The sequence below is a fragment of the Pelodiscus sinensis genome, chromosome 9, assembly GCF_049634645.1.
Source record: "Pelodiscus sinensis isolate JC-2024 chromosome 9, ASM4963464v1, whole genome shotgun sequence".
Lineage (NCBI taxonomy): Eukaryota > Metazoa > Chordata > Testudines > Trionychidae > Pelodiscus > Pelodiscus sinensis.
The window spans coordinates 3,844,163-3,864,308 of NC_134719.1; the positions used below are offsets into that span (position 1 = coordinate 3,844,163).

Here is a 20,146-nt window from a genome sequence, read left to right on the forward strand (position 1 = left end):
TCACAGAGGCAGTCCAAGATAGCAGCATACCCAGAATGGCCTAGATTTTAATAGGTTGGTGGAAGAATTGTCTCAGTTTCAACATGCCAACATTTTTAAGGTTGCCACTTAAGATCTCAACAGCAGCTGAAATGTCCAACTTCCTTTTAAATCAAGTATGAAACCTCTCAAAGCATCAGCTTGACACTTTTCCTTTAAGTTACCCAGTAGCTCTCAAATGTCATTGCATCATGACCTCTTCTGGCAACAAAAATTACTAGAGCGGCCTGGAACCGGGAGGGGAGGGGGGGCCCAAATAAGAGCCCAAGTTCCACTGCACTGGGAGTGCATATCTGGGGGGCCTATCGAAGGTCTTTAGCCCCAAGTGGGGTGGCTGTAACCTGAGCCCCATCACCCAGACTTGAAGCCCTTTGAATTTGGCTTCAGCCCTTAGCTCCAGCAATTTTAATGCCAGCTTCGTAATGGGGTCATAACCCCCCCACCATAGTTCCCTTTACGATGCATGCCTGCGTGGGCGCTCACCAACAATTTGACTCCCACCCACCTCCTTAGCAGAGCTGCACAGTGGCGGGCGGCTGCTCTGCCCTAGGAGCAGCTGGACAGTCACCATGTGGCCCTGGCCTTAGCTTCAGCCCTTCCCCAGAGCTGTGGTGGCTGCCAGAGTTTGAGTCACGGCCACAATGTTAAAAATTGCACTATGCCCCGGCCCAGGAGCAGCTGCACCATGGTCTCGGCTCTAGTCCCGGCACACGAGGCAGGTGCCCGCCACATGACCACGCCCCATGTACCAGGACTGGAGCTATGGCTCTGGTGCTATTTTTAATACTGTGGGGTCCTGGCCCCACAAAACGTCATGCAACCCTGACTCCAGCCGCTCCCGAAGCTGGACTGCGTGGCGGGCAGCTGCCCAGTGTGCCGGGACTGGAGTTGGGGCCATGGTGCAGCTGCTCCTGGGTTGGTGCCAGGGTACTAAAAATAGCACTTCGGCCCCAGATCCAGCCCCAGCCCACAGGGCAACCTCCCGCCATCCTGCCCCACCCTGGTACCAGGGGGCCTAGAGAGGATTGAGTGGTGCAGGTGTCAGGAAGGCAGAAGGTGAGGGAAGGCGCAGAAGGAGAACGAAGTGGAAGCTGGGGTGCAAAAAGGAAGGGGCTTGTGCTGAGGGGAGAGGAGGAGGGCAGGGCAGGAGAAGAAAGGGGAAGGCACCAAGGGGAAGGGTGGAGGAGAGACAAATGCCAGGGGGAGAAGAGAAGACAATGAGGGGAAAGGGCAGGAGGAGTGGGGCAGGGAATGGGAAGGTGCCAGTGGGGCTAGGAAAAGGGAGGGGACAGGGTTACACAAGAAGAAGAAAGGGGAGGGGCAATAGGAAGGAAGAGGAGAGGGGAGGAGTGGGTGACAGGGGAGAAGAGGGTTTGAAAGGAGAGACGGGCACAAGGAAGGCAGGGGAAGGAACAAGTCGTGTGAGGGAGCAGAGGGGCGTGAGGAGAACTAGGGCAGAGGGTGATGAGGGGGTGGGCACCAGAGAGAAAGAGGGCAAGGGGGGCGGGTGTTGGGAGGGCAGGGGCAGTGAGAGAAGGAGGCAGCACCAGAAGGATGCAGGGGTTAAGGAAAGGTGCAGGTGCCAAGGGATTGGGGGGGTGAAGCAGAAGGGCAGACACAGAGAGGAGAGTGGAGGGACAGGCAGCAGAGAGAGGCAGGGCAGGTGGGTGGCCGGAGGTGTTACGTGAGGGGATTGGGGAGGCAGCTACAGATGATCAGAGTGGGGTCAGAGGAGGGGTAGACATGGGGGTGGGAGGGAAGGACAGGTGCAGGAGTCAGAGAGGATGGGGAGGGCTGAGGAGAGTAAGAAGGGAAAGAGCTAGGACAGCAGAGGAAGGTGGGTGGCGAGGGGCAGCAATAGGCACCAGGGAGCAGATGGAGCAAGGACAGGGTGGGAGACATGTCAGCAGAGGGGAAAGGGGAAAGGTTTATAAGATATAAGATATGTATTATTAATTTGGGTGCTACAGTGGCACCCATCCGAACAAGCGCACACGATCTCAATATTGGTGCACAAGACAAAACGCACTCCGCTCATGGATGGAAAATCTTAGAGGGATCACTAGTCCTGACCCACACTTTGCTGGATTAGGCCATGCCCAGTGTAGCCAAAGGCCGCCTTAGCCTCTTGCAGACTGGAACTGCTGCACAGAAAGCACCCTCAGCCACTTAAGTACCCTTCTCAAGGCAAGCAGGCACACATGGTCACTGACCACTTACCACACTAGTAGACAAATTCTCTCTGCTTTCCAACGTATTCATGGCAGCCACATGGTTTTCTAACAATGTAACCCTTCGACTTATATTACTGATTGCTGTATCCACACTTAGAAGCTTTAGATCATTGAGCTTCTGATACACCACTAAGGAAGCATTTATCTCTTCTACCATGGCATGCAGGAACAGATTATCCTGAAATAAAAAAGAGAGCGAGTAGTGTTATCCAACTATGACTGTTCAGAAACACAGCCACAGCATTATTTCAGTTAAGGAAACAGAGACTGGCTCAATTCAACCAAGTATCCTTCTCTGAAGGGCCTCAGAACCACCCACACTGCTTTGTAGTTGGAACTGCCTGACAGGGAGGAAGGCTAGAATGAGTCACTTTAGCCTTTGTTTGAAAATGCGATTTCCTACTGCTAAAACTCATTGCTGCCAATGAATACTCTGATTATAACAGGCATCATGGTGTTAGCTGAAGGATCCATTGACCTAATGTTTCAACGCAAATCCTTAGGCACAATACCAATTACTTGTGTTAGCCAAAAACACAGACAATGCTCATAGTTGAAGTTGGCATCGTTTGTATTAAAAATACACACACTAATTTCCCTCCCACTCCTGCTATTTCTGTCTAATCATATGTACAAATCACTTTTTTCTAAGCCCTATTTCTGTACTTTACCACCTTCAAAATGACTCACCACCTGCCTCTCCCTCTTTTGCTCAAGCTGACAGGCAAGTACCTGACATTACAGCCAGGTTCTATTTCAAATCATTAGTCATACTTCTACTACAAGCTACACCTAACTTTTTTCAACCACCAGTTACTAAGCCTTCGCAGTCCACTGTCTTGCACTGTATTCCTAGTAAAGCTATGAAAAATGCCATTTTAGGAGGCACTATAAAAATCCACCTAGAGTTACATGCAGAAACACTACTATGGGAAAACATTACAGGAGTATCATTACAATCCAGCATTTGGCTCACATGGATTCTATTAAAATTCAATCTTGACATGAACATACTTAACAATAATGTACTACAATATTGAAGAGCACAAGGGAAAATATCAATTGTATTTGTACTAGTTGCAAGGTTTGCTGGCATGTAATGGCAAAGCAAGAAATACCTGTGTACAATTCTCGGTCTGATTTCTATTGGTAATTCTTGGACTGACAGTGCCGGAAAGTGAAGACAACTGTTTTTCGACATTTCCTTTGGTGTATTCATTCTGACAAAAAGAAGCAGAAGTTTCATAGATGCAGAAAAATATTTGTCAATGTAACTTGAGGCTAGTCAAAGACTGTAGACATAACTTCCAAAATTTTACTAAACTATTGGCAAGTTACACATTTTGAACCATATGTTGCTTGTGCGTGCAATATTAAGTATACTAGTACAAAATGCACAACTTCTATTTTATCAAACAGGTAGCGTCCAGACTGAAGTTTAATTAAAACAGTGGCCATATATTAGCAATTTTCCCTTTCACACACATACTTCAGTTAACAAAAATTAAGACCAAACTGCATAGTTTATTAGAATCAGCGCCAATGATTTTCCAATACATAGCACAAAGAACTGCTGGTTGTCAGTGTTGGAGAGTTAACCCTACTATAAAACAAAAACAGGATTGGCAGAATTGAACAAATCAATTAGCATTATGGTGTTTCTGAAGTGTTTCCTGCCATAGCAGGAGAAGTTAGTTTACAAACATCCATTCCCACTGTGGCAGGAAGACTGAACGTTAACAATAAATTGAGATTTCAGATAGTTGAACCTTTAGAGTTTCAGCTGATATTAGTGAACCTGTATTTCCAGTGTATGCCTCTTGATTTGGACTAGAGGCTCATTCATCGCAGCACACGCCCAGCACCACCACAATCCCTCCCACCCTTGTTCTTAAGTTGTTGTGCAGAGAGCCACAACAAACTGTACTCTGCAGCATGTTGGTGGAATAGAGCCTTGCTGAGACTTCACACCTACACAATAGATAACTGGTATTTCTGGTCTTGCAAACCTATGGAGGGAACAGAGATTTTGGCTTCAAGGAAATATGCTCTGATTTCTGCACAGTGGGTGCCATATGAAGACTATTAGCTATTATATTATACCAGCTAGCATCTTGCAGAGATCTTTAAATATTCATTATTTTCCAGGTTACACAGCACTTCGTATAGTTCACATTAAGCTTTACTACACATTATTTAGCTAATATTTAATTCTTCAATCGGAATTGTCCTTACCATGTCATTCTGGAGTCTCTCTGTGATTTTCTTGTGTTCTTCCATTGCCGTCTGCATAGCCTCAACATCATGGGCAACACTGGTTAGAGTACTACCTATGGTAGCTACGCTCTGGAAACAGAAATAGCCCCATAAATTCCAGCTATGCTCAACTGCAGAATCGGAAAGACTGATTTGCAAACCAATCTTTTGTTAACGAAACGCCATGCAGCCAGATTGCCAGAAACCTGTGGACGTGATGAACTGAAGGATTCGGATGTGCGTCTACAGTGCACAGCCATCATTCTATCCTTATTCTTTGCTCAAAATGTTTTGATGCAAACCAGGAAGATGAACATAACCTCCATGCACATGCTTTCTTTCACTTTTCACCTGGATAACTTAAGGGGATATACAGGACATGGTCCTCCTCAGCTATCTAAGTATTCTTGGGCTGTTCAACGGTACTTACATGAAAAGTGATGTGTAATTTTGTTGTGTGAAGTTTTAATGTCAGCATCCTTACACTAAATATGAACCACTAATCTTGGCTTTTAAGCCCCACCATGGCCTTTTCTCCCTCGTACTCTATTAAGATGTTGCCCCATCTCCATTCTGCCAATGACCCTAGTGTTTATCACCCATTGTTTTATTTACAAATAAGCATCTTCATGTTTCTCCCAGGTAGCTCCTCATGCATTGGAGAAGCTTCCCATAAACATCCACTAAGGCACCTCATTATCCTCCTTCCACTCTCAGGAAACTTGGCAATGGTGAATCAACAAGTGTGCTGAGTCCACTGCTTTTGATAATGAGCAGTTCACCAGTTAGTTTCCTTGTACACAGCCTTCTGCAGTCACCTGCTGTCTCTTATCTTACATAGATTGTAAGGCCCTTCCCTAAGGAGCTGTTTTATGTTTGTACAGTGTCTAGCACAGTGAAATCCTGATACTCAACTGGGGTTTTTAGGTGCTACTGCAATATAAGCATACCCCTCAACTGTCTGTTCCATTTTAACACTTCTCCTCCACCATCAGTATGAACATAAGCTATGCAAATCCACTTTCTTGTCCAACCCAAATAGGGATAAGCACACTCCCTCCATTTCCTCCTCTTGTAAATAAATACCAGTACAAGTACACAGTAGACATCCTCTCCACTCTTATGAAAATCAGGACCCCAGCTGTTCTGCAAAGCAACAATGTCTTTACCACTTGCCCTTCTGCAGGAGGAACCCTGATACAGTGAAAGTATTCTTCAGGCTTGTTTCACAGTATAAAATAGGCTCCCCATTATTGCAGTTAATGTCTCTGAAAGCAGAGGAAGCAGCTTAGCAATATTCTTAAATCCAGTTCAGGGGATAGTAGCAGTTTCCCTACCAAACAAGGCAACCCCCAAATACAAAATTAAGAAGCTCCACATATGCACTTCTATTCCACAAGAGCATTCAAAAACTATCTTACTACCGAATTACCGTTGCAATCTCGAGTGAGCTAATGTGCTGCAATGTACGCACAGCAAGAGGTGAAGAACACCAAGCTTCTAGGTTAAAATTTCACCACTTTTCTAGTTGTCCAACCTAAAAACTATTTAAACATGTTTTAACAACTCCCTGTAGTGTTTTCCAGCACTCAACTTTATTTTTTTTAAGCAGAGGCATAACGTACTTGCTGACATGATCCCAGCTTTACTTCCACTGCACTACAGAAACCAAATGTAAGGGCGCAAACCAGACGATATCTGGGAGAAGATGGAAAATAGATGCCACTACTTCTAACACTTTTGCTTAGGGTTGGAAATAGTGCCATCCACAAGCCCAGTTCAGCTTCTAAAATTTCACAGTACCGTACGCTAGGCCTTCAATTTTAGAGAGATGTGGCCAAAGATTACTTGTTTCTGTATGAAATTCAGCCTTTGCATGCTGGAACCTGTAAGCCCTACAGACCACAGTTTTATTTTGAAGTTGGTGGTGACAGCAATAGGAAATCTGGGGAGGCTGCAATCTTCTGCTTTATACAAATTAGGTGCGGCCCCCGGGCTCCTGGAAAATTACTTTAAGACCTACCTTTGATATAACATCTACAAAACAGCCTCCTAATCATGGCAAAACAGGTAACAAGCCATGAATATTCTTCTCTTCTCCTTTCCCATTCCCTACACTTAGTCTCTAGCGTCAATTAAAAACAGCCCCATCAATGTAACCAACCAACCATGCCGTGCCAATTCCTTATTTTATTATTTTCCTTGTATGTTGTATCCCCATCTCTGACTTTCACTCTTGTGTCTATAGACTGTAGAACCACCAGTTAGATACTATCAGCACGATGGGGTTTCAGCTCATTTGTAGCCTGTAGGTATTCCCGTACTATAAATATTTAATTATAAAAACAACGGCCAATGCAGACCGTCGAAAAACTAACCCAGAGAACAAGACCGCTCCTACTGAAAGAAAGTTCAGGTAAGGGGTGAGCCATAGAAACTGCCAGCAAAATCATTACTGAAGTCCATGTAGTTACACTGGCTTCCATCTAGTTCCATAGTGCCCAATCAGTTCTGAAGCAGTAGCTGCTATATAGCCAACTAGCCACACTATTCTGAAAGTGTAAATAATTTTGTAAGCCAACTAGCTACACTCAACCAGCCAAATGGCCATATGCAGCTAGTGTGTTGGACATCACAGATCTAGCTAGTCTTTCAAGAGCTTATCAATTGTTTGGAAATACTCTCTACATGCTGAACCCTGCTCCACAGGAACTCTGACCACAACAGTGGTACGTGCTTGTTACTTTTAAAGAGTTAAAAGCAGTGCAAATTTGCCTTGTATAATTCCAAAGACACTTTTACTCATCAATTTTAATTTTGACAGCTAATAGCTTTATAAAACCCATTGACAAAATGGCAGATAGGTAAGTTAGAAATTCTGATTAGTGTATGTGCACTAACCAATTTTCATAATAAATTTCACTATTCATATACTGAAAGTACAGTACCCTGAATGCTCCTAAATTGTTGCTTCAGTCTATTGGATAAATGACTCACCAAGTTTCTGCATTTCCCCGTTATTTCTGAAATGTAGGAAGGCTTTCTAAAAAAAGGATCTGTTTCCATTTGCTACCAAAGCAAGCTAAATGAAATACTGAATTAGGGTTTTAAGGCTTATAAAATAAAGCCAAGCATTCCATGTGCATCCGATGTGAATAGAGGAAGATTATCAACCCAAAAGCAAGGCAATATATATAAAATCAACATAAGGATGTACCGTTTCATGGGAGATATATTTCTTGTTACCAATTAAAATTTGTCTAGAGAACTCTATCCATCATTCTAGTTTGCATTAAGTAAGGATCACTGCAAATGACACACAAGATGCTCCACTGAAATGAACACACGCTAACAGTATTGCATAGAGCAGTGCTTTTCCAACTACGGGTCGCGACTTAGTACTGGGTCATAGAATGTCAGGCACTGGGTCTCCTTGCTGTAGGAGGATCAGGTGACCAGTGAGGGTGCAGGGTACCTGCCTGTTCTGTGCCCTAGAAGCAGTTGGCAGGAGGCCCAACTCCTAGGTGTGTGTGGAGGGGAGGGGGGGAGATGTACAGGGCTCCACACACTGTTCCAGGCACTAGCTCCGCACTCTCATTGGCTGCTTCTGGGGTGCAGCATGAACTGCAGTGCCAGGAGAGGCAGGAAGCTGCCTTAGCACTCCAGTTGCACCGCTGATCGGGAGCTGCTCAAGTAAGTCCCTCCTGCCCCAGCTCTGACCCCAAAGCCAGAGCCCCCTCCTCCACCTCAAAGCTCTCACCCTCAAGCCCACCCCAGAGCCCGCACTCTACTCAAATTATCTTGGGTCACAGGCATCAACAATATTCTTCAACTGGGGCATGAGAAAAAAAGTTTGAAAACCACTGTCAGAGGCATAAGATTTGAAAAGATTTTGGTAATGACTGGTGTTTGACTAGTTTCCAAATGTTTCTGCAATCAGCTACAGTTTATAGTTAGTCACATGTTGACCAAAAGCCACATTTATAATAATTACCTTCTGAAGTTCCTCTACAGTAACAGGAAGAGTTATCAAATCAGAAGCTGACTTGATGTTGGCTTTGAGGTGATTTACTACCGATGTCAAAAACAATATCTAAAAACAGAGAAAAATACCTTGAAATAAAAATTAGTAAACACAGCAAGTTCTTGATCTGCCCCTACCTCCCATGACTGTTACTTTAATTTGTGACTGATAAACATAAGCAACTTCTTGAAGCCATGTGTTTTTCTTGGAAGTGCACACAATCCCTAGCACAATCAGTCTTCACTACCAGTGGATGCAGATGTTTCTAGAACTATTAATGTCTTCACATAAAACAAAAAGCAAGAATTTAATCAGCTTGGGCCCTGCAAGTCACAGGAAAGCATTTACCACAAACTTTAGAGCAGGGGTTGGAAACCTTTTCTGGGTCAGGGCTGCAAACAAGCGAGAAGTAAAAAAACAACAACAAAAAACCCCTCACTGATGTGGCCTGTCTGAGAAGGAGAAAGACATTCCTCATATTCTTCTCCCCACACCAGAGTCTTGGGGAGGCCCAGCCTAGTAGATTTTGTGTGCTCTAGCCCCTGGTGGGGCAGTCGAAGGACTGATGGGGCAGTGGGAAGACCCCAATGTGAAAATTATGTTATGAAAGTGGAACTAAGAATTTGTGCAAAATAATTCAGCTCAAAAATTAGTTACAAACAATGAAGCTGCTGAGTCACTGAAAAGATTAAATTATTCAAATGGGCTAATAAAATATCATCTATGCAAGATACAAAGTTTCCAATTAGCAAGTAAAAATATCCAGTGGTACTCACTTGCTTAATATGTCATTAAAAACCAGTTTACACTGCTCTACAGTTTAAGTGAACATGGGACAAAGTCCTTCAATTTCACAATCTAGTTGTTAGATAAACTCAACCTAGTCCTGTAAAACTATCTTCCCAAGCCCAGGAAAGGCTCAGATATTGGTTTAGCTATGGCTGGTTGTGTTGTAAATGAAGTAAAGCCCTTGTGTGTCTCCAAGTGGGAAGTCAGTATGTCAAACTAGCCTTAAGTGGCCAGCTATAAAATAACTGAAAACTTGGAAATGATTAGTGCCAAAGGGTCAGATCTGAAGGTATTTAGGTGTGGAGGGATACAGATAAAAGAGTCTAGATGGATATTTAAAATGTTAAAGATCCCAGTAGGCACTATAAGAATTTTAGGCACCCCAAATACATCTAAAAATCTGACTCAAAATGATGACTTTAGCCAATGTTAAATTCATTTTGAAAACAATTAATTCCATAGACTGAATCTAAATCTTTATCTTCCCAGCACAAAGCACCTTTATCTTCACTAAGATTCTTATTTGCCAGTTTTAATTAATAAGTTATAATTAAAATTAGATAAAACTCAAAGGCTCAGATCCTCATCTCATATAAAGTTGCTTAGTGTCATTGACTTCAATGGAACTACAATTTATTCCTGCTGAGAATCTGACAAAGGCTTTTTTTTAGTATGTTTCATGCTAACAGAGGCAATGAGTTTTTTATTTGCCTTTGCAATATGATAAACTAGAAATAGATTGTGGTTTCTCTTCCACCTTCCCCCACACTCAAGGCTTTTGATGCAATTAGGAATGCTAATTTCCACCTCCAACAGCCTCCTAAGACATGGGGCTGCCTCATGTTAGGTATTTAGGGACAAGAGAATTATCTCTGTCATAAAGGGTGTGTCTAAACGACACCCCTCTATCGGCAGAGGGATGTAAATTAGACACATCAAAAGTGCAAATGAAGCTTCATCTGTATAAAGGCAGCCGCCGCTTTTTTCCGAAACGGGGCTTTTCGAAAAAACCCGACAGTTTAGACGGGGCATTTTCGACCGAAATGCCCTGTTTCAAAATATCCTGTACTCCTCAAAAAATGAAAGATCCTGTACCTCAAAAAATGAAGAGTACAGGATCTTTCGAAAAGGTCATTTCTGTTGAAAATGCCCCATCTAGACTGTCATTTTTTCCCCCGAAAAGCCCCGTTTCAAAAAAAGTGGCGGCCGCCATCATGCAAATGAAGCACGGGATATTTAAGTCCCGGCTTCATTTGTACTTTTGATGTGTCTGATTTACATCCCTCTGCCGACAGAGGGGTGTAGTACAGACTTACCCAAAGATGAATCAATGTCAATTTTAAGACACCTCCTTTAAATCTTTTTCTCCCAGATGAATGATATTCAGTCACTATTTCTAATCCATTGTAATGTACTATGTTAGAAATATTCAAAACTACCTAGGGCACTTTGCTGTACATGTGCCACAAAAAACCCAGGGAGTTATATATGAATCCCTTGGTCAGCTTTGGAAATTTCAACTTACATCTACATAACTTCATCCTAAGTCTTTAGAGAAGTGGTTGCTAGCATGTTTGTAAGTATCAGAGAGCTCATTTTCATTCCTACTTTCATGCCAAGTGTAAACACACAGTAAAGTCCAGAAGGCAGAGCTGCTTTAAAACACTGAAAATATTTCTCAACAACTCTGTCTATACAGGCAGTCCTCGGGTTACATGGATCCGACTTACATCGAATCCCTACTTACAAACGGGGTGAGGCAACCCCGCACTAGCTGCTTCCCCCCAGCAGACCAGGGAGACGCAAAGCTAGCACCTCCCCCCCAGCAGACCAGGGAGACGCGGAGCGGCTTTTCTCAGCAGACACCTCAGCTTGAGAATAAAGGACTGAGGGAAGTGAGGTGTGGGAGAATAAAACTGAGCTCTGGAGAAATGTTTGGCTAGAGTTTCCCCTACAATATGTACCAGTTCCGACTTACATACAGATTCAACTTAAGAACAAACCTACAGTCCCTATCTTGTACGTAACCCGGGGACTGCCTGTATATATAAAAAAAACCTTTCCTGTGGGACAAGAGTGACAACATGATGTTACTCTGTGTCCCACAGCCCCTCTCTCCACCCTCAGCCACCTTGTCTCCTCCTTCCTTGGTCCAGCAACCAGAGCCATGCAACCTCTCCCCTCGTGGGGTGGTGGAGAGGCCGGGGCTGGCTGCGCCCAGTGCGGGATGGAGGGGCTGAGAGGGAGGAGATACGAGACTGGAGGGGTGGGGGAGAGAGACAGAGATGAGAGGCTAGGGCTAGCTGCATCTGAGGCAGGGAGGGAGGAGGCTAGGACTGGTGCAACCCTGGCCCTCCCCAGCAGCCGGGGGGGAGAGAGTCGGGCCTGCCTACCTCCAAAGATTGGGGGGGGAGAAGGGGGGAGAGCGAGCCTAGTGAGCAGAGGGCACCAGGCCCTAGTATTTTTCAACATTAAACATGTTCTTATTACCTGTTTATTGATCTCAGTGATATTTATCCAAATTTTATTTAAGCCCATGTCGCCAGTCTCTATTTTCTCAAGATGCTTTTGCTTATCAAGCAGATCTTCATTTAATTTGGGAATCTCTTGGAATGATGATTTTTGATTAGATTCCACTAAAAAAAGGGACAAATAATTGAATAATCTAGCAAAACAGACTAACATATGAACATTACACAAGACAAAAACACAAGTTGCAATCAGTGACAACTACAGTAACTGGGAAACATTCCAAATAATTTTCTCTGCTGTGTTATTCTCATATATTCAGAATCAACTCAGAAAAAGTTTCTCTCCACTCAAGATCATCTGAAGAAGGGTTTTTTTCCCCACAAAAGTTCATGGTACTATTTGTTAGTGTCCCAAGTGCCAGAGGACTACCTGTTTCAGAAATAGAATGCTGATGTAAATTGATAGGTCTTAGACCAACTGTATGCAACACCTAAGGCTTGGAAAATACAACATTACAGAGTCTACAAGGTTTGGCACGTCACAATTACTTTCTTTCTAAAGCTATTTTAGAAATAGTCAACTTATCTAAAGAGCTTATTATGGATAATCTTCAGATAGTATTCTGATAATCTTCAGAATCTCTTCAGTTAGTGCAATTATTTTGCACTATTTTATTATTACATCATAGTTGGAAGCATAGACAAAAACTGATGCAATAAAGAAAAAAATGCAAAATGACTAAATGATGAGAATGGCCAGGAATGGTACCTTCACAGTAGAAGCATATGAAACATACACAGTGACTGCAGGCTATAAAGAATATTCCAAAGAGATTAGGATAATTTCATATCACTTGAAGGAACTGAGAATCATAGAACATTAGAACTGTAAGGGACCTCAAGAGTTGAAGTCCAGTCCCCTGCCCTCAAGGCAGGACCAAGCACCACCTACATCATCCCTGACAGGTGTCTGTCTAACCTGCTCTTAAATATCTCCAGTGATGGAGATTCCACAACCTCCCTGGGCAATTTATTCCAGTGTTTAACCAATTTAAGAGTAGGGATGTAAAAGTGTAACCATGTAAACAGCTACCTGATAAGCCTTATCGGTTACTGTTCATGGTTTCACACTGGCTCCCGTGGCGCCGCCTGCCACCCCATGCTGCTGCCTCTGTATCAGAGGTAGCAGTGTGGAGTAGCAGGCGGGAGTTAGTATGTGAGGAGAACTGGCTTAAAAACTGATTCCCCGCATGCACCGGCTCACGGGGAGCCAAGTGCTGCCCCCTTCCCGCATGTAACTACAAGCAGGCCCCGGGTTACGTCAGTCCGACTTAAGTCGGACCCCTAGTTACGAACTGGGGGGGGGGGGGCGGCGCAGCTAGTGCAGGGTGCCTCCCCCACTGTCGCCGCCCCCAGCAGACCAGGGAGACGCGGAGCTAGCCCCCCCCCCCCCCCAGCAGACCATGGAGACAAGGAGCGGCTTTTCTCGCCGTGGAAGACACGGGCGCTACTGGACCAACCCAGCAGCACCCCAGCTGCTCTGCCCCAGGCGTCCCCAAGTCAGCCGCTGCTGAAACTGACCAGCGGCTGACTACAGGAAGCCCGAGGCAGAGATGCTTTGCCCCGGGCTTCCTGGAATCAGCCGCTGATCAGTTTCAGCAGCAGCTGACTTGGGGATGCCTGGGACAGAGCAGCTGGGGTGCTGCCGGGTTGGTCCAATAGCACCGAGGAGCGGCGCTGCGGGACCAACCCAGCAGCACCCAGCTGCTCTGCCCTAGGCGTCCCCAAACGCAGCTGGGGTGCTGCCGGGTTGGTCCTGCCGCGCCAAGGGTCGGCGCTACCAGACCAACCCAGCAGCACTCCAGCTGCTCTGCCCCAGGCGTGTCCGATTCAGCAGCTGCTGGTCAGTTTCAACAGCGGCTGAATCTGGACGCCAGTTCTGACTTACATACAAATTCAACTTCAGAACAAACCTACAGTCCCTATCTTGTACGTAACCCGGGGACTGCCTGTACTGACATTTTCAGTGGTTACACGGTTACTTAATGACATACATTTTAACATCCCTAGTTAACAGTACTGAACAGAGTAAGTTCCCTGTACAAAAATGCATGTACCTATTAGGATGTTAAAATTAGATTAATCAACTAATGGAATAGTTGATGGAATTTCCATCAACGATTCAATTAATCAATAAAGGCGCTTCCGCTTTGAAATGTAGCAAGAGCCCGCCCGACTGCTGCTACATTTCAAAGGCGGAAGTGCCGCCTGTGTTCCACCTTTGAAATGTACTGTGCATTTCAAAGATTGAAATGCTGCATGGAACCCGGGGCCAGCAAGGAGTTCCCCGCTGGCCCCAGGCTCCATGCGGTGCTTCCGCTTTGAAATGCACCAGAGCCCCAGCAGGGATGGAGCTGGGGGGGAACTGACTTTTAAGCTGACTCCCCACAGCACTCCCTCCTCTTTTCCCACCCCACTTGCTGCCTCTTTCTGGTAGAGGCAGCCGGGGGAGGCGGGGGGGGGAGCAACGAGTTGATTAGTTGCTTAAATCCCTAGTATCTATACACTAAAAGTCCATTTGTAAAACAAGTTGGTGAACAGAAAATTCCTTGCCTAAGAGAACTATTTAAAAAATTTAACAGCACACCTTTAAAGAAAGAATAATATAACGAGTCTTGTGGATTTATGCTATCAAGAAAGCTACTTTTAATTTAGTATTTAACAGGAGGGTTTTTAAAGGAGCCCAAAGGAAGTTAAGTGAACTACTCCTCCCACTGACTTTATAAGGCTTGGCAAGGAAAATACATGACGTAATTAGGGTGACCATATTTCCCTATGCCAAATACAGCACACCAAGGGAGGCACTGGTGCTCAGGGCTTCAGCCCCGCAGCGAGGAATAGGAGAAAGAGCTGCCAACACTCAGAACTTCTGCCAACGCTCAGAGCTCCCGCGACTGAAGTTCTGAGTGTTGGTGGCTCCCCACCCACTCTACCCACTACAAGGGATGAAGGTCAGCCCTGCAGCACACAGGCTGGGGAAAGGAGTCAAGCCATTGGCGCTTGGGGCTTCTGCCCTGCAGCAGGGAAGAGGAACTGTCAGTGCTTGGGGCTTAAGCAGCTCTGCATTGCTTGAAAAGACTTCTGCATTGTTTGAAAGTCTGTCTCTCGCATCCAGGAAAGTCACTTTGGACATCACAGGTAAATACAAGGTGGCACAGATTCCTTGTATTTAGCTGTGGTGCTCAGAGTACCTTTCCCAGACTTGTAGAAGAGTTCTGTGTAGTTCGAAAGCCTGTCTCTCACATCAACAGAAGATTTACCTCACCAACTTCGTTTCTTTAGTGAAAAGTCAGATTAAAAAAATCTATTTTAAGTTAAGAATTTGAATTTTCTTTGCATCATAGAATTTTCTCAATAAGTGAAATCTTTTCTCCTACACAAAGCTGGCTCAGAAATCAAGAACAGAAAGCTCAATTATAATAAAAATTCCCCACCTACCATTTAAACCAAAAGAAAAACACCAATTAATGGATTATGTTTATGTTGCAAGAACATAGAGAGAAATACATATTTTGAGCAACTATAACAAAAGCAAAGCAGAAATTATTTTCATCATCAGAAGCAATTTACTGAGCATACTCCCAATGCAACATCAGGAATGTATAATAGGAATAACAATGAGGAAAAAAAAGGAAACATGGTCTTGTAATTACAGCTGTGCAGAAACTCAGAATATCTGTGTTCAATTCCCAAACTTGCCAGTGCACCTCTATGCCACTTGCAAAATGGGTATAATGTTTCTCCTCCCAGAATTTCCACAGGTCTTGTCTATTTAAACTGCTAGCTCTTGGAGAAAGGGACTGTCTTCTGTGTTTCTGTACATTGTGCCTAGCACAATATGGCCCAGTACTTGGCTGGGAACTGGAGGCACTACTGTAATACAAATTAACAGTAACAAGACAGGTTTGTGTTTCTTGCCAAGTGAGGGTTTTTATACAATGTCCCTTCAGGGGTGGACAAGCTTAATTGTTTGAGGGAGGTCTATGTACAGGGATATGATCTGCTGCAGCTGCCTCAACCTTGTATGAGTGAACAAAGCAAGATTCATATTAAAAAGCAGAATGCCTCATATAAACCTAAATCCCTGTAATACAGAATTATCAACTGAATATCAGTTTAAGTGCAAGAGATGAAAATAAGTAACGAGAAAAATGAATCCAGAAGCGAGCAATTTCAAATGAAAGTAATTAATTACAGATTTTAAAAAGATATACAGCAATAGCCATGTTGTACTATAGCAGCACATAAATTGTAACATTCAAAAACATGAAAAGAAGTTGAATTTTCTGAAAGCAGCCAAATGGATTTTCACACATCATCCATTAATTTTAATGAAAGGTGTCAAAATCTCTTAAGACTATAGGTTGGAGCTCTCAAATCCAGGACTCTCTGGTCTGGTAACATCTGTGGTCCAGCAGAACCATGGATGTTGCTGGACTAAAGAGCCCCGGACACCAGGAGCAGGAGTCAGACAGGAATCCTGCAGTAGCTGAGGAGTTCTGGATGGGCCGGCTGAGGCTGGGCCTCTAGTGACTGAGGAGCCCCAGCAGCCTTAGGGCAGGGAACCCAGGCTCCGGGGAGCCCCAGCCATGCCAGTGGCTGTGGGGCACCTCAGCCTGGAGGGGAACCCGAGAGTGGGGCTGGTGGCCAGCATTGACCTCCTCTGGCCCAGCAAACTCTCTGGATTGGGACTGCTCAGATCCGGAGGGTGTCTGACCAGAGAGGTCCAGCCTGTACTTGGAAAGTTTCATTTTTTTCTTAAAGTGCGCTGCAATCACACTGATCCGAAGAGAAAGACCATACACCTCTTGGGTTTTTTGACAAACAAAATGTGAAATTGGTTCTAAGAAAGATGTATACAAATCTCTATAAAAACAAGTAGACAGCTGAGGTTCTGGTCTTGACTATCCAGATTGTGTCTTGTGGCAATCCGAAGCACAAGACAGTATGTTACAGTATGCACAGCTTATCTTCCCCCAACAGATAAGGGGGTAAAGAACAGCTAAGTTATTCAGTTTAAGAAAGGCTGATGTACTTACTAGTTCGAATTTTTTCCTTTAATGCATCCAGATCTTCCTTGAGGGCCACCTGCATCCATACTAAGCCAACACAAGCTACCACACAAGCAGCCAGAATGACAAAAGCACATAGCGGGTAACAGAACTTGCAGCATCGTAGGTATTCTCCCCTGAGTGAAGAATAAAAATCAGTCATGAATCTGCAATGGGACATGTGTAGCTATATTCTAAATGTAAGAAGATCTACAGGTTCAACCTCTCTAGTTCAGCACCTTCGGGACATGACCGGTGACGAACCAGAGAATTTGCCAAACTACGGGAGATCAGTATTGTCTAGCAGCGTAAGAATGGCCATACTGGGTCAAACCCAAAGTCCATCTAGCCAAATATCCTGTCTTTCAACAGAGGCCAAGCCAGGTGAACCAGAGGGAATGAACAGAACAGGTAATCATCAAGTGATCCCACCAGCCATCCATTCCTAACCTCTGACAAAGGCTAGAGACACCATTCCTACCCATCCTGGCTCATAAGGATTAATGGACCTATCCTCCATGAATTTATCCAATTCTTTTTTGAACCCTGTTAAATTCCTGGTCCTTACCATAACCCCTGGCAAGGAGTCCCACAAGGTTGACTGCGCATTGCACGAATAAAAACTTCCTTTTGTTTGTTTTAAACTTGCTACCTAATAATTTCATTTGCTGACCCCCTATTTCTTACATTTTCTGAACAAGTAAATAACTTCTCCTTATTCCTTTTCTCCACACCTGTCTTGATTTTATAGATGTATCATATCCCCACTCCCCCCAGTCTCCTCTTTTCCAAGCTGAAGTCTTTTTAATCTCTCCTTCATGTGGCACCCATTCCAAACTACAGTACTAAACATTTTTGTTGCCCTTTTCTGAACTTTTTCAAATGCTAAGTATCCACATCTGCAAGCAGTACTCAAACTGTAGGATTTGTAGAGGCAATAAAATATTCTGTCTTACTCTCTATTCCTTTTTCAATGATTCTTAACATTCTGTTTGCTTTTTTGACTGCTGCTGCACATTGAGTGGATGTTTTCAAGGAACTATCCATAACAAGCCCAAAATCTCTCTTGAATAGTGATAGCTAATTTAGTCCCCATGTTTTCCAATATGCATTGCTTTGGATTTATCAATATTTGCCATTTTGTTGCCCAATCACCTACATTTGAGAGATCCTTTTGAAGCTTTTCACAGTCTGCTTTGGTCTTAACAGTCTTGAGAAGTTTAGTGTCATCTGTATTACCAACACTTACACTGCTTACTGGGCTCTTTAGAAAAAATTTGGGGTAAAATAGAACTAAGTAACAGCACAGAATACCGAAAGTCAGGACTGGTAGCTGTCAACAAACTTTATGGGACCATGGAGGTGGCAAAGCTGGCTCCAGGGGAGCTGGCTGCCGCCCCGAATGCAACCACGGACATTTTCAGGTGTTATATGGTTAGGCAGTTACAAGCATTTTAACATCCCTAGCCCTCACCGACCTTTGCAAAATACAAAATTCTAAACATACTGATATATTAAATGAGTTACTTTTGAAGACTGAAGGATCCATTTGTAACCAAGATATTGTCATCGGGCTAGCTGGTAACAATCCTGTATGATTCAGAACGGTATCCCTAGCCTCTGTGGAACGGTATCCCTAGCCTCTGTTACTCTGGAAGTGGGTGACGGGGGAGGGATCACGTGAGGATTACCTGTTGTGATTCCCCCCCCCGGGGCATTTGGTACTGGCCACTGTTGACAGACCTTTGGTCTGACCCAGTATGGCCATTCTTATGGTTAGCTACTGTGGTCATCCATTGCTTTTTGGATGAAGACAACCAACAAAAGACAGAGGACCTTTTTCCTTAGAAGAAGAGAGACGATCAGTCCCAAAGCATCAACAAAAGCGGTGTCTACAACTACAATGTTTGGTGCATTGGAAACACAGAAAGACAAACCTCTTCTGATACTAGGGAATCAATTCATCTAGAAACCAGATAACTAGGTGTGTGACTAATCTGACTACTGCAGATGTGTCAGATTCCACGAAGAAGATAAACGGTTTTTAAAAATGAGAAAAAGGCAGTGGCAGTGTTATCTTGGATGTAAATTTAAACTAAAAAGAGGCGTCAGTGTCAGAGCTTTATCTGAAGTATGTTACGAGCCAGATGTCAGCTCACATGCTGCTTAAAATTAAGATTTTTTGTGTTTGTTTCATAAAAGGGAAAAGAAGTGAAGAAGAGGCTGAAACCAAGGAGTCAAGGGGCACCCAGGTTTATTAGGGAAAGGAAACGTATAAACTTGAAATCATTGGTGCAAAGCAGAACATAAAATAGAAGTAATTAGAATCAGGAAACCGGGACAACAAAATCAGTAGGGCAACAACAGTGTGTCAACAAAGCAGCATCTAAAACCCTGTTTATCTTCAAGGGTTATTCCCCCCCTCCCCCATGTCAGAACCTGAGAAAACTAGGTGGCTAAATTACCCTCACAGCCCATAATCATTCCCCTCCCATCCTGTATCTTCCAGCTCCCTTATTACACCTTTCCTACACTACTGCCCAGAACCTTGATCCCCTCCCAAATTGCACTTCCAGTTCATAGCTCCCTTACATCCATTCCATGACACCATTTCTTAAGCTGCTTATGACCCTTCTCCCTTTCCACAATCAATGTAGAGCATCCAAAATAACCCTCAGCCCCCATATCACACCAGCTCATCACCTGTTCCCCTGCACCAACCACACTGCAACTCCCCCGCTGCTCTGTCCAACATGTACCCTTGCTCCTGCCCCCCAAATGCTCCCCACTCTCCTCTCCCCCCCGCCCCCCGGGCTCTCCCCATCCCCCTCCAGGGTTCTCTGCATCCTGCTCCCACTCTCCCCTTCCCCCCCAACTCGCTCCCTCTCCCTTCGATCCTACCCACCAGGGCTGTCCCCATCCCCCTCTACCTCCCTCCCCCCCAGACTTTCCCCGTCCCCCCTCAGGGCTTTCAGCATCCTGCTCCCACTCCCCTTCCCCTCCCCAGACTCTCCTTGTTCCCCTCTCGCTCCCCCATCCCTCTCCATGGGGCTCTCCCCATCTCCCTCCACTCTCCCCCATCCCTCCCAGGGCTTTCAGTATCCTGCTCCCATCCCCCTCCATGGGGCTCTCCCCATCCCCCATCCTCCCCCAGGGCTTTCAGTATCCTGCTCCCACTCCCCTCCCCAGGGCTCTCCCCATCCCCCTCCACTCCCTCCCCCA

General features: G+C 44.7%; 1 protein-coding gene across 1 annotated transcript in view; it reads right to left on the minus strand.

Annotated features, from left to right (window-relative positions):
* The window catches only part of EFCAB14 (EF-hand calcium binding domain 14), a 29,528-nt gene that overhangs the window by 8,742 nt on the left and 640 nt on the right, over nt 1–20,146 (minus strand). The window contains exons 2-7 of the mRNA XM_075935921.1: nt 16,913–17,061; nt 11,833–11,978; nt 8,524–8,622; nt 4,509–4,619; nt 3,392–3,493; nt 2,260–2,451 (exon numbers count right to left, since the gene is read on the minus strand). Of these exons, the coding sequence (XP_075792036.1) occupies nt 2,260–2,451; nt 3,392–3,493; nt 4,509–4,619; nt 8,524–8,622; nt 11,833–11,978; nt 16,913–17,061 (799 nt within the window). The remainder of the gene's footprint in view (nt 1–2,259; nt 2,452–3,391; nt 3,494–4,508; nt 4,620–8,523; nt 8,623–11,832; nt 11,979–16,912; nt 17,062–20,146) is intronic.